Here is a 13890-nt window from a genome sequence, read left to right as displayed (position 1 = left end):
TTCCAATGAAAGCCTCCTCAGATTAGAGGGATGCCTCGCTTGTGGAACCAAATATAACAACTGCATTACAAAACAGGCAGGTTGGGAAAAGTGTCAAGAGCATTTTGAGGCGCGCTTCATGTTTATTTATGAGAGCAGGCTCTTGTCCGTGTAGTCTGAAATAATCCAAGTTGTTTATCTGAGAAAGCGATAAACAAGTCAACATGATTTGTGTATTTTTTTTCCCCCCACAAAAGGAATACACAGAGCATACAGGTATACGGGGAGTTGGCAGTTTCACTAAAACAGTATAGAAGCATACCACTGGCTCGTTTACTGTATAATCGACCTGTGAACATCAAAATACTGGTCCTTCTGTAACCGTTACCTGCTATTGTTTTGCATGCATTTTTCTGCCTTTACTATAGTTTCTTATGCCAGGTCATTGCTGGATATGCACTGTAGTACAATGAAAAAAAATCTCATTACAGAGGGGGACCAGATCGGCCGATAGTACAGCATATAGACTGAACCACATACTGCTATTTTAGATTTACTCAAACGTAACAAAAATACAAGTCATGTAGCTCTATGTCTCCTTCTTTCCCGGATAAAGCTCTCTCTGTCTGTGTCATGGATGAAGCTGTGGGGACCATTAATCTGAAAGTGACCTTTATGTGAATGACAGAATGACGTTACAGATTGATGAAGCCATAAATGTCTGAAAAAATGGGCTTTAGTTGCTTTGAGGACTTAATTGAGCTTAAAATCAGGCTGATGAAATTTCATAATTTTATAGTATGTGGGGGAAAAAAACAAATATGGATGACATGTGACACATGAATCTGAGGTAACATCTTTTTCATGTATTTTTCGGGGGGTGTAAGATATTTCTCAAACGTTTTCTTAATCCCCACAGCACTGCTATAGATGGTGGTGATGTCATGGTGTGCAAGAACCGTTTCTGTCCCCATAAATGAAGACCTGCTCTAAATAGTTGTCTAGAATAAACTACAAGCCGCTTATCATTGTATATCCCTTGGCTCTGGGCCATTGAATCAAAGCTCAGTTGTTTACAGTCAACCAATAAGGTTATCTTCAGCTTAAATGTTATTTAATAATCGTTCTATATCTATTTTTTTGGTCATCCTTGTTTATAAAGTAATAACACTATAATGATAACACCCAAAAATAGTTATTATTATTAACCAATTGTCATGTTTTCTTTTCTACTAATGTACAGATGTTACACTCTTTATGCTAAACGTTTATGTGCTAATAATGATGCTGTAATAACTACTACAGATACTGATTAATAAGACTGAAGAGACACGTTTTTGGTTTTGGTAAACTGATCAGACATTTAGAATGAAATTAGTCCAAATGCTGTGATAGGACTCCGGCTGTGTAACAAAAGGTTTCACTGTGACAGCTCCTGACTGATTTGTGTCTGTGATTGTTACAAATAATTACTAAAAATAACATCATTATGTGCAACTCCGCAACATGAAGCCATAACCCTTATTATGTTACCTGAAATTATTCCATAACGGTGGGTTATGAGCTCTTCTTCTGGTGGGTGAGTTATGCCTGCTTTGTGTTTGGAGATGATGTTCATAGCTGTGATGAATCTTGTAACATCCGGTGTTTTTGAGAGGAGGACAGAAATAAAAGGCAGTCTGTCTTCTTTAGATGTTGTAAAATCCAATCGGTAAGATAAACACATGCATAAAAGCCTGCATGTTGTAGCCAGTGCAGCAGTTGGTTGCCAGTATTGGGGTGCGGTGCCAAGTGAGCGCAGCTTGTTCCAGTCTGACAGAGTGGACTAAAAAAATTCAGTTACTTATTATTTTTCCTTGCTCAATAAGAGCAGAGACACTATGTTGATAAAAAATATTGAGCCTTTTAATTTTTGAAATTACATGTTTTCAGTCCCATTAAGTATAACGAAATGTGATATATGAATACAGTTGCTGTTGCCACAGGTGTATAAAATCAGGCACCTAGCCAGGCGGCCTGCCTTTACAAACATTTGTGAAATAATGGGTCGTTGGAAAGAGCTCGCTGGATACGAGTGTGGTGCTGTAATGGGATGCCACTATTGCAGCAAATCAGTTTGTGAAGCTTTTTCCCTTCTAGATATTCCACAATCAACTGTAAGTGGTCTTATTGCAACATGGAACGATTTAGAAACCACAGCACCTCAGCCACAAAGCAGTACAGCGCATAAAGTTAGAGAGGTTGCAGAGTGCTGTGCTCTGCTCACTGCTGCAGATTCACAGACCTCTGCTGGCTTCAATATCAGCACAAAAAGGGATCTTCACACCTGTAACATCTACACAACCTCTACAGAGAAAATATCCATCAATCCATCCATTTTCATCCATTTATTCAGCCCAAGCAGAGAAGCCCAGACATCCCTCTCCCCAGCCACCTCCTCCAGCTTATCCGGGGGAACAACAAGGCATTCCCAGGCCAGCCGAGAGATGTAATCTCTCCAGCGTGTCCTGGGTCTGCCCCGGGACCTCCTCCTGGTGGGACATGCCCGGAAAACCTTGCCCAGGAGGCATCCTTGTCAGATGCCCGAACCACCTCAACTGGCTCCTTTTGATGTGGAGGAGCAGCGGCTCTACTCTGAGCCCCTCCCGAAGGGCCGAACTTCTCACCCTATCTCTAAGGGAGAGGCCAGCCACCCTTCGGAGGAAGCCCATTTCCACCGCTTGTATTAGCTATCTCGTTCTTTCGGTCGCTACCCACAGCTCGTGACCATAGGTGAGGGTAGGGGCATAGATTGACCGGTAAATTGAGAGCTTCGCTTTTACACTCAGCTCTCTCTTCACCACAACAGACCGGTACAGCGTCCGCATCGCCGGAGCACCAATCCATCTGTCGATCTCCCGCTCCCTTCTCCCATCACTCGTGAACAAGACTCCGAGATACTTGAACTCCTCCACTTGGGGCAGGAACTCGTCCCTGACCCGGAGTGGGCACTCCACCTTTTTCCATCTGAGGATCATGGCCTCAGATTTGGAGGTGCTGATTCTCATTCCCACAGCTTCAGACTCGGCTGCAAATCGTTCCAAGGTGAGCTGAGAAAATAACAAAATGATAAGAGGAGCATATATTTTGTAAATGTTGTAAATTATTCAATCGGTGCGTCGATTTGTTACAACTTACTCTCTTTAGCAACTGTGACCACATAATTACCTCTGGGATTAATAAAGTGTCCTGATTCATGACATGACATGGTCTCAGGCACAAAGAAGCCCCGCCCACATGCCAATCTGTGTGCCGTGAGCATCCAATGAAACGTAAGTTGGCTCAAAATGAAGGAGTAAAGAGCTTAAACATCTTGTTTCAGACAGTGGTTGAACTGAGCGGTTGCAAAAGACCCAGTTTTAGATAAATAAGGGTTACTTTGAACAGTGAATCAAATATGGAATGGGAAATGAGAAATGAGTCCCTCTCAACTTCAAACCAAAGACTATAACATAGTGGAACATATTCATAAGTGCCTAACAGAGAAAACACAGAGCATTATGTCATCCTGTGGTTCTTATGCAACACCAAACAGTGGAAGCAGCAGATGGACGCCATCGACTCTAAATTATGACCAGTTGTTAGGGGAAAACTGCAGATTTATATTGTTTGGGAATAACCATATGGGAACCCCCTCTTGCTGAGTAATTGAATTGTGTTTGCATTTGCTGTGGAATGCCGTGGGTCACATTATTAAAATATATGCTCAGCCCCTACCGTTCAGAGGACTTATCACTTCATCAAAACTTCCGATTCAGACCTACCCCTCTGGCACACTCTCGTTATACGGTCTCTTTCATTGTAGCAGTGGTTTTGCTTCAGAAGCTGCTTTTTTCTTCTACTTGTTCTTCTTCTTCTTTTTTCCCGTCAGAGAAACCTCAGCTCAGATTGTCTCTGCCAGATGCTTACTCTAAATCATCTTTTGAAGTTCTAACCATGGATATAAAATGGCCCGTAAAAACACTTTTGTGGCTGCCAGTTATTGTATGTCCAAATATAACGAAATGGTTTGAACTCACAAAAAGTGACCAACCAGCTGTCGGCTTTAGATCCTCAACCTCTTGCTAACAACAACCCATTGAAGTCCCTTTTCCACTTGTTCTTTCATGACTTCTCACACATGACTCACAGATTTGCATATCAGCCCCCTCTTAGTCACCGGCAGTGTGCGATTATGCACCTTCTGATACATTCTGTTTGTACATTAATATAAGCAGCAGATGTGGGTTGAACAGATGCAGGAACCCCAAAGCGTATCGTCCTTTGAGCGTACAAAAAGCACATCTACACATTCAGCAAAATTGTTCTAAATGATATAACCAGCCATTCATCTTTTGTGTGAAGCTGATGCATAACTGTTCAGTTTATACGGATTACACCACTAACAGAGTCTGATATACACCTCGAGATGACAAATGTTTTGTCTTTTGTATTTTGCAACCTTAAAAATGTAATTTTTCATTAAAATTCATGTCAAGCTTTTTATGGATTTATCCCTAAAACGACTCACTTCTTTTAATCTTGCAAATGTTTAAGATCCAGCTTCATTCCATTCCCCATTTTTGTGGCTTTAGATATCCTTGCTATTGCTCTGATTCATGCTGATCAGTTTGGGGTCCCTGCATTCTAGGATTTTACTGACTTAACTGTACACTCCTGTAGTGTAAGGGAGATTCATGAGCAACTCTATAAAACCACATCTGGATATCCACTATGTTTTTATAGTCAAGTTGGTTGGAATCCTCTGGGCTGACATTAACTAGATTTAATTTCTTTTTAGCCAAAAAACAGTATTGCATTTTAAAAAAATGTAGCAGGAAGGGAAATGAATACTTGGATATGATCTGGATCACATATACCCATCTCGGCCATGTGATCAGCAATATATCACCATGTGACCAGCTTTTGACCTACGGTCCTGGTTTGTTTTAATCACTGGCCCGCTCGTGGATCGCCTCTCCCAACAACGAGCCAATTAGTTCAACCAAAGAACAGTCGGAGCGCTGTCAGATCACGTCTGTGTCTTCTCTGTGTGCCCCTGGAAATGGATCATTCATCCATTTGCCCTCTTGAACAAGCAGCTTTGGGGGTAGCATGCTGGGCTGCTGCTGCAGCAAATATTGACCGGTGCAGATTGCGTCGCGATGGTGTGTCGATGTGTCTGTACACCAACAGTCGTATAGCTGTGTGACCTCGATCTTCCCACGCTGTGACTCCTGCAAAGCAATACAGCAACACAGATGTGAGCTTCAATAGCAAGTACTGGCTGCAGTTACATGCACACATAAATTGAAATTACTTAAAAGTGGAAAGGATTTTAACACTGATGTATTTTTGTATTCACCAGTGCATTTGATTTTCATCTACCTATTAAATAGTACAGTTTAAGAATGAAATCCTCTCTTTTAGCATACTCTGAAGTCAATCTGTTGCTGATTAATGCTGCCATTTTACTTCTTTTGCTTAACATTTATTTGATGATTATAAAGTCCAACTTCCATCATGCCATTTAAATTTTTTTTAATGCTGTGACATATCGTCTGTAACATCCTTCAAAAAGAAACGGAGAAGGACGAGGAGTTTTAACATTTACCAAATCCTGCATTTTGTGCACTTTTTCCTATTTCTTTTGTGCTTTGGCTTTTAAATCCACCAGAGGAGTGAGACAGGCTGACATTATAAAAGATGGAGTAAGTTTCAAATAAAACTTGAGACATTTGCTGGTTTTCATTCTAGGCAGAGCGTTCTGTCGAGACGCAGCGAGGCTATTTTTGTTCTTTAAACATTTACTGGAGAAAATGATTACCTTCATGAACATATTTCCAGCGTAAGATTCATTGCTTCTATTTCCCTTAATCATATTGGGTGCTTGTTTTTCCACATTCTGAGAGATTGCTGCTGCTTTCATTGTCGGTGTTCATTTGTGTAAATGGGAAAATGCGCTGTTTAAAAAATGCTGCTTTGTCAGATTTAATGCCAGGTCTGAAGTAAGGAGAAACAACAGTGATGACCCTTTACTGATCTGCGAAAGGTTTTCACTGCATAGTCATTCAATATGTGGTGCAATTAAAATGCCAAGCAACAAATTATACCGGCACCGCAGCTCCAGAATAGTTATAGGGCTCATAATTCATTTGATACCAAATCTTACCACCCTGAATTTAAGACTAATTTGAGCAGTGCGGTTGTTTCCACTGTGAAGGATAGCCGGAGCTCTGTATGCTTTGTGGTATCTATAATAAGCTTTTAGGGTGAGAGGATTTTCAGCTGGAGGCCCTGTCAGCAATAATCAGATTCATATTTATTTCCCAAAGCTTCATATGAAACCACCTTCAGAGAGAAGTCTTACAGCATACTATACTGATAATAGAGATGACATCATCTGGTGGGGATTTTGGAAATCCTGACACATCTGCCCACATCTGTGCACATTCTGACCACTTTGGGTTGTGTTTGCTGTATTGTGTGCAACAAGAAGCTGAATTTAATGAACCTGTCACTGCTGAAAGCACTTTGTGCAGTTTGAGCTGTAATTACTTTTTAGTTTATTTTCAAGCATTCTGCACTGAGCACCCGTTCATGCATCGTGGCATTTCTTTTACGATGGTATTAAAAAAAAATTACATTTTTATTTGGGGTGCTTTGATGCCCAATTATGATAGCCGCTGAACCGAAGGGAAACGTTGCTTAAGCGAGAGGTCCTCCGTAACTACAAATGATCCATGTTTATTAGCAGTACAGTGGTTGGAGATGCATTTATATTGCGGAGCTAAAATGTAGGATTCCCATTCATACGAGTGCATTCAGGGTTGCAGAGCCTTTGCTAGAATGTCTCTAGCGAAGAGCTCAATGTCATTGTGTGGGAGCTGGAGATCTATTGGTAATCAACAGCAAACACTGGAAGCTTTGGCAGCAGGCTCGGTCTGGGTGCTTTAGCTCACTGAACAGTTCAGCGGGAGAGAGTGGAGTTCTTGCAGGAGAGAAAGACATAAAATAAAAGGCTGTGAAAAGTGGGTAAATCTTGCAACAATGTTTCCGCTTTGTTGCAAGATTTACCCACTCGAGTCGAGATGGTGGCAACAATTCAGTTTACATGAACTAAATCATGATGGTGGCACTTAGTTCCACATTTTAACCAAACCAGTATCCTAGATCTCAATAGTTTTATCAGCTACGGTGTAGATGTGGGGACAATGGATGGAATCCCATTTTGTGCAGATGTTCATCGACCCCAGAAAACGACTCATTGAACCCTGATTTTTCTTTTCTTATTGTAACCATTAAGTCAATATTTGTTTATTGTTTATTTCTCATGAAGTTTTGCTTTATTTACGTTACATTTTCTACATATATTCATATTCCCCTCAGGATACTTGAAATCGCTTTGTTGATCTCGGTAAAAAGTCAAGGATGTAAAAATTGATGCTGTGATTCACATTTGATTCTGACTCTTGTTTCATTATTAATAGGCTTCAGAAGAAAGTAGGTTAAAAGAGAATTTTTACTGAATCAGTTCTGATTTCTTTTTATTTTTCATTTCATTGCATTTACAAATTCTTTCTCAAGCAAATACGGACAATGTTAAGATTACGCTGCCAAATTTCTATGGCCGAGTGCTCAGCTTGCACACGGATGTATTACAACTGTGCCCCCTTAAATATTATTTAGACTGATATTTAAATCAACATTTAATGTAATCTTCTGACTTTTAGCAGTTTGAAGAAGTTTAAAGTTGTTTTCTTGGAGGTTGGTCACTTCTGGGAAGCTATAGTCATTACATGACATTTACAACAAAGAGCTATGAATATATTTGATTAGTGTGCTGCTGGTGGATGACGCTTTAATCATTTCTTGTAATCCTCTACTTTTTTGTCTTGCTCCTTTTTGTTCTATATTATTGCATTTGGGAAGTTTCTTTGCAGATCACAGCTATCTGAACAGCAATATGTGCTGCTCAAAGAGGTTTACTTTTGTCTGCGGACACCAGTCAGTCTGTCATTTATAGCAGTAGCTGCTGTGAAAATGTCAACCGTATTGTTTAGCAGTGTGGTTTATGTGTTTATAATTGCATCCGTGTCCTTAATTCGGACCTGATCAATATCTATCATTCTGTTTGCCTGGAGCTATACCAATTTAATTACGACTGGGTTTGGAGCTGCGATGCTTTGCTGTCAGCCGACTGACCCGTTTGTCTGCCCTCTGTTTATTTTGCAGATGATGAAGTTTGCCTGGGATAACTACAAGCGCTATGCTTGGGGCAAGAATGAGCTGCGGCCTTTGACGAGAAACGGGCATATTGGCAACATGTTTGGTGAGTATTTGCTGGAGACTCAGAAGGCCTGAAAGGTCACCTGGTTTTTTGGTATTTATTTATTTATTTTTAAGACCCACTGACCTTTCTCTTGGAAGACTTTCATGTGAAAGACAGACTAAAACTAGGGAGGGAGGCAATTTTGTGATCAGTAGAAGCACCAGCCACAGAAACTAATTTAAAATCTATAGTTTTGTGTTTTGGTGGACAAAAGGAGGATAAGAAGGTTGCAAATGTCTTTATTAGAAACAGACCAGGGCCGACTGTTTCTCAGTTTGGAACGGATGGACAACTACACCAATCTTAAACTCTCACAAGCTAGTACTGATTTAGAATTTCAGAGCAAGTACTCTGCCTAAAATAACAATTTGACTGAAAGTTGATTTTCGGCTTTTTAATTCCATGTTTTTTGCTGTGCTGGGGAGAAAAAAACACTTCATGAAAACACTTTTTTTTTCCACAGCAAAATTAATATGACCCAACAGATAAACAACACTGATATCCTGATAACAAGCCAATACCGGCCCATCATGATGTTCACACAGTATATTTGGAGATGGTTTTTGTCCCGTTGCTTGCTGATACCATTTTTTTTTCCAGTTCTGAATGTCTTTCTAACAACCAACTGACCGCGCACACAAACAAAAATCAAATTTTCTTCAATACAACATGTTATCTTGGCAATTAAAAAAAACAAAGAATTTCAACTACATAACTTCCCCCAGACTAAACTAAGTTACATAAATTTTCTCTCACTTTAACAACTAATATTAAAACATGCTCACATTGGTGAAGTTGGTTTAAGCTTTTGTTATGAATGTTTTGGCAAACTTTGTGTCTTCACTCACAACAAAGACTTTCCACGCTAACTACATGTTAGCACGTGGCCTACTGCTGTGTATGCGCTGCACATGCGCGAGGCTGATCAGCTGGTTACTGATTAGGGCAGAGAAAGCTGGAAATCAGCTGATTCCGGTTCCTCGCCTGTCAATTGTTGCATCTCTATATATTAGTGCAGCAGTCCCCAACAATTTTTGCACCACAGACAATATTTTCATAGACCGGCCTTTAAGGTGTCGCGGATAAATACAACAAATAAAACCAGTACCAGTACAAAAAAAAAGGAGATTTATTCATGACACACAGGAAAAGATAAAAAAAAAATAGTGATAAACAACAATAAAAACCCAGAAAACCTTAAATTTCACACTCAAACATTGCGGTCCAGTACCTAACGACTCAGTGGGGGTTGGGAACCGCTATATTAGTGCATCAATATTCACAAGCCTTCAAATGTACTCAGGATGTCGTCAAGCACCTCATGATGTTAAATATGACAGACGTAAATAAGCCAAGAAGAGAAACATAAAGTCACAAGGTCGTTCGTAATTTTGGATTTTGATAATAAGGCAGCACACATGGATAATCTAGTTAAATGAGGAAAACCAAACAAAATAGACTGGCCTTCAAGCTCTGCTTAAAACAGAACTGACATCCAACTCAAAGCACAGAAATAAGTGAAGCGCTATTAATCCTTTGCTTTTGACGTGGGCTATGTTGTGGAACATATCTCCATAATATTTCCATAATTAGACATTTGACGTAACTGTCTATTAACTGATTCAGAGAAAAGCAGTAGTGCCTTAGACACACGGTGGTTAGTCTCATATTGTATCCTACTTTCAGACGGTAGGCACATTGTCTAATTTAATATCTATCTTGCATTTTGTGTCGAGCTTAGTAAGAGCTTGTTTTGCACCGTTTTGCTTCGTTGGCTTCTGATCAGCTCTTTCAATACTGAATAATAATTGAAGCCATGTAATGGGCAACAATTCTTATAGCTTATAGCTTTTTCACTTAATAATCTGTATTTGTAAATTCTGTTTGTAGAAGACAATTAGTTTGTTTAGAGGTCTTTATAATGCTCTTCTTCTTTTGCTTGTGCTTTGATGGGGCTGCTTTTGAGAAGCTGCCGGTAGCAGTAGTTTAACTCGAATTTCAAATGAGACAAAAGCAACTGGATTTCTACAGATATAAAAATATATTATACCTGCACACCTTCTGAAAACAAATCATAAGTAATGAATTTTTTAAAAATCCAGCTGTCATAAGAACGACAACACATCGCACTTATTTGCACCTCAGTGAGCTTTTGACACTATGTTTTCTTGAGCTTTCACTCAGCACAGGAAACCTCGCAACCTGCCAGGGGTGTCACAGTCTCCCAACAGCCTCTAATTGGAGCCAAATCCAGAGGGGTCCTGCAGTCCTCTGCAGTGGAGCATATCAGTCAGTTCGCACTTCTGTGCCTGAGGGAAATCCCACAATAAAGCTCTTAATAAAAGGTGGATCAGCTCTTATTAAGACTTGGGCTGGTACTGTCTTCCATACCTGAGGTCTTCCTCTTTCACTTCTGTAGGGATTCACAAGTATTAGAGAGGTTGTGGTTAAGAGGAGTCACTCTAAAGCAAAGGCCTTGAGCCACGTTTTAAAGCAACTAATCCAGGATAACTCTTGGATGAAAATGACCAAAAATAATTCAAACCCAGATTTTGCCATCATTTGTTTCTCCAACCGGTTTGGTTAATGTTTGTAGTTAAAGCTAAGACATCAGAGAAAAGTTTTGTTCTCGACCTATTAGTTATAAAAGAATAAGGTTTTAAAAATCTGTTCATATGCCTGTTCAGTCATTCTCAATATCGTCATTTTGGTGGTGTTCCTGGAACAACATTGCAAGTGACCAATCACATTGTTGTGACGTTATTCTTTGGCGCGCCAAGCCATTCATGCATTTATGAAATTCCAATGTTGCAAGGACAATATCAATTCTGCTTAGCGTTTATTAAAGGGTCAGGGTCAGGCGTCCGTTGATCGGCGGACAGAGGCGGTTTCTCGCAGCTTAAGTACAGTTTTTTTGTTTTACGGCGTTTTTTCCCGAAGTCGCAAAAGTATGACGTCACAACATTCTGATTGGTCATATGCAATGTTGATCCTGGAACAACATTTACTATGTTGATCTGGGAACAACACCAACACGAGGATATCAGATTGTGCCTCAAACTGTGGTAGGCGTACCACTGGTGGTACGTGGGCTCCCTCTAGGGGTACGCGGGAAGTCTACCCCCAAAAAATTTAAGATTAAATAATATACCATGTTCTGATTGAGGGATTTTTGAAAAAAAAATCAAACGTACAGCTCTGTTTCGACGTGCACGAACCATGAACAAGGGTCATGAAGCCAAAAATCCAGCAGCTTAACCACCACAGCAAAAATTAAAACGTACAGCTCTGCTATCACTTCCAACATAAATGAAGATAGAAAACTAAACAGCAGTTTGTAGGGTTACTGAAGTTGGGCTAGCTGGTATTTAATGATGTGCTACGTGATCGCTAGCTACACAACTATGTTAGCATAAGATAAACACAGTAAAGCTGGAGAATGAACTCTTACTTTTTTCCACTTAATAAAAGTTAACGTGATGGTTCCCGTGGGGGACAAATGCAATCGCATGGCTGGATGCTGTAAATAGACCAAACTTCAGTCAGGAGAACAACTGAGAAAATCCATCCACAATACCAGGTTATCATTAATATACTGCTGCATGGGCTGGGCTGCAGTTACATCGTAAGGTTGTTCATGAGGGTGAGTTCGATGAGAAAGAGGAGTGCAGCGTTACGTCTGTGTTATCTGATGAACTGATTATAAATCGATCTTTTTTTCTATCTGTGCTTTTTTTGTGTTGATACTGTGTGTTATCCAGTATTTTCACAAGCACAATGAACTGCCAGCATCATTCAGTGAAAAACAGAAGAACAAATTAGATAACAAGCGCTCCAAATACAATAATTCCAAACCGTTTTTCCCCACTCTCTACTGTTTTAATGTAATAAATTTAGTTGATTGACTTTTCTCAATGTAATTAGGCTGATATTTTGCTGCAGAAAGCCTATTTTGTTGGTCAATTTTGTTGATTAATATGCTGCAGGGAGCAGAGATCTGTTAGTTTTTACTACAAGTCGTGTTTCAAGATGAGTTATCAAGGCTTCATCCACTTACTCTACTTGTGAAGTAAGGGATCATTAGGAAGGAATATCAGCCAAGGACACTGAAAGCTAATGGACTGTACTGTTGTCAATATTAAAACTTGAAAGATGATAGAGATGATGATAAACTTGCAATGATTTGTTCGTGTTAAAGCTGCATTAAGCAATGTCTGACTGCTGGGAGATATGAGACTCCAAACAGACTCAAAGCAGTGAGCCTTGATATCAGCTTATTAAATTGTTATTGGTAGCATATTCACAAACAATCACTTCATCACATTTACACATTCAGCACAAATAGCTTGTATTTTATAAGGATTCATCCCCGGTAGCTGGATTTATACCTGACACTAAAGGTTAACGGCACTTCTAGCTAGCTGAGATGCAGCTTATAAATTATAGCTTGGTGTCAGATTGTGATAATAGCACAAGTATGGCGCTAGTTGGATTCATTGCAGTTATGGCTAAGTTTTGTGGAGTTTGCATGCTCTTTTCATTTTCTTTTTTCTCCAGTGGCTGTGCTAGGTTAATGCTCGATCTCTTGGCCAGGACAACCTAACATAAGAATAGCCGTGTGTCACAGCTGTGTTTTGCATTCTTTTCATTTACTTTGTGATGTAGGCAGTCAGAAAAAAGGCATTCCATGTAAAGGAGATTGCTGCTATACAGAAGGTTGACAGCGAGGTGACAGTTTGCTAGACTGTATAACCTGAGATAAGATATTGAGATTGTTTTCATCCTGCTTTATGTTGTATTCACGCCATGAAACCATCAGTTGTATAATAAAACAAATATACTGGAATCTGGCGGTGGGGCCTGATATGGCGAGAATTTGCAACATGCAAACAACATGATGCAATAATTAAACAAACACTGAACTATGCATATTAGCTGTGCAGTTCATGTGTCTTTTAGCTATACACTGCTAACATAGACCCCAAACACTGAATAACAATGGCTATTGAATAAAGAAGTGAAATGAATTATTTCAAGCATGCTTTCATTGAACAAGGTCAAACATTTTGCATGCTGAGCGTGAATACATGGTGCGTGTAATTAAAATCCCTTCGCTTACTCGTTGTATATCAAGCAATCTTGTGCGAGATGTTTGTTGTTCATGCTCCTATTGCAGTGATGATGTAAATACCATCTATAAGTCAGCACCATTTACAAGTTCGAAGCAGTGCGGTGCTCAGTGCTGAAGGATTCCTGTGAGACATATGCAAAGTGATTCAGCCCTGTGGACCAAATAAGTCCACACATGGAGGTGAAAAGCTGTGAAATATGCAGGAAGGTGCAAATGGGTTTACTAATTTTCACTGGGATTTGGCACACTGTGACACATCGACATTTAATTAATTTAGGAAAAAATTCAATTTGAATTGAAGAATCGGTTGATGATGGATCGTACTGTTTTTGTTTAATTGTATTGAATTAAGCCATGGTTACACACTGACATTGACAAGTATAGCAGTCACCTAATATGTTGTTTAAATATAAAATTTAATTTTTATATA

General features: G+C 39.6%; 1 protein-coding gene across 2 annotated transcripts in view; it reads left to right on the top strand.

The window, feature by feature from the left end:
• Positions 1-13890, top strand: part of LOC102787069 (mannosyl-oligosaccharide 1,2-alpha-mannosidase IA) — a 192029-nt gene that overhangs the window by 75347 nt on the left and 102792 nt on the right. For both annotated transcript variants that reach the window (XM_087848343.1, XM_087848344.1), the window contains exon 2: positions 8233-8329. In XM_087848343.1, the coding sequence (XP_087704469.1) occupies positions 8233-8329 (97 nt within the window). The remainder of the gene's footprint in view (positions 1-8232; positions 8330-13890) is intronic.

This window comes from Neolamprologus brichardi, chromosome 11, assembly GCF_056152115.1.
Source record: "Neolamprologus brichardi isolate AB-2024 chromosome 11, ASM5615211v1, whole genome shotgun sequence".
NCBI lineage: Eukaryota > Metazoa > Chordata > Actinopteri > Cichliformes > Cichlidae > Neolamprologus > Neolamprologus brichardi.
Note: the sequence above shows the minus strand (reverse complement) of the source record. Positions and strands in the feature narration are given on the sequence as shown.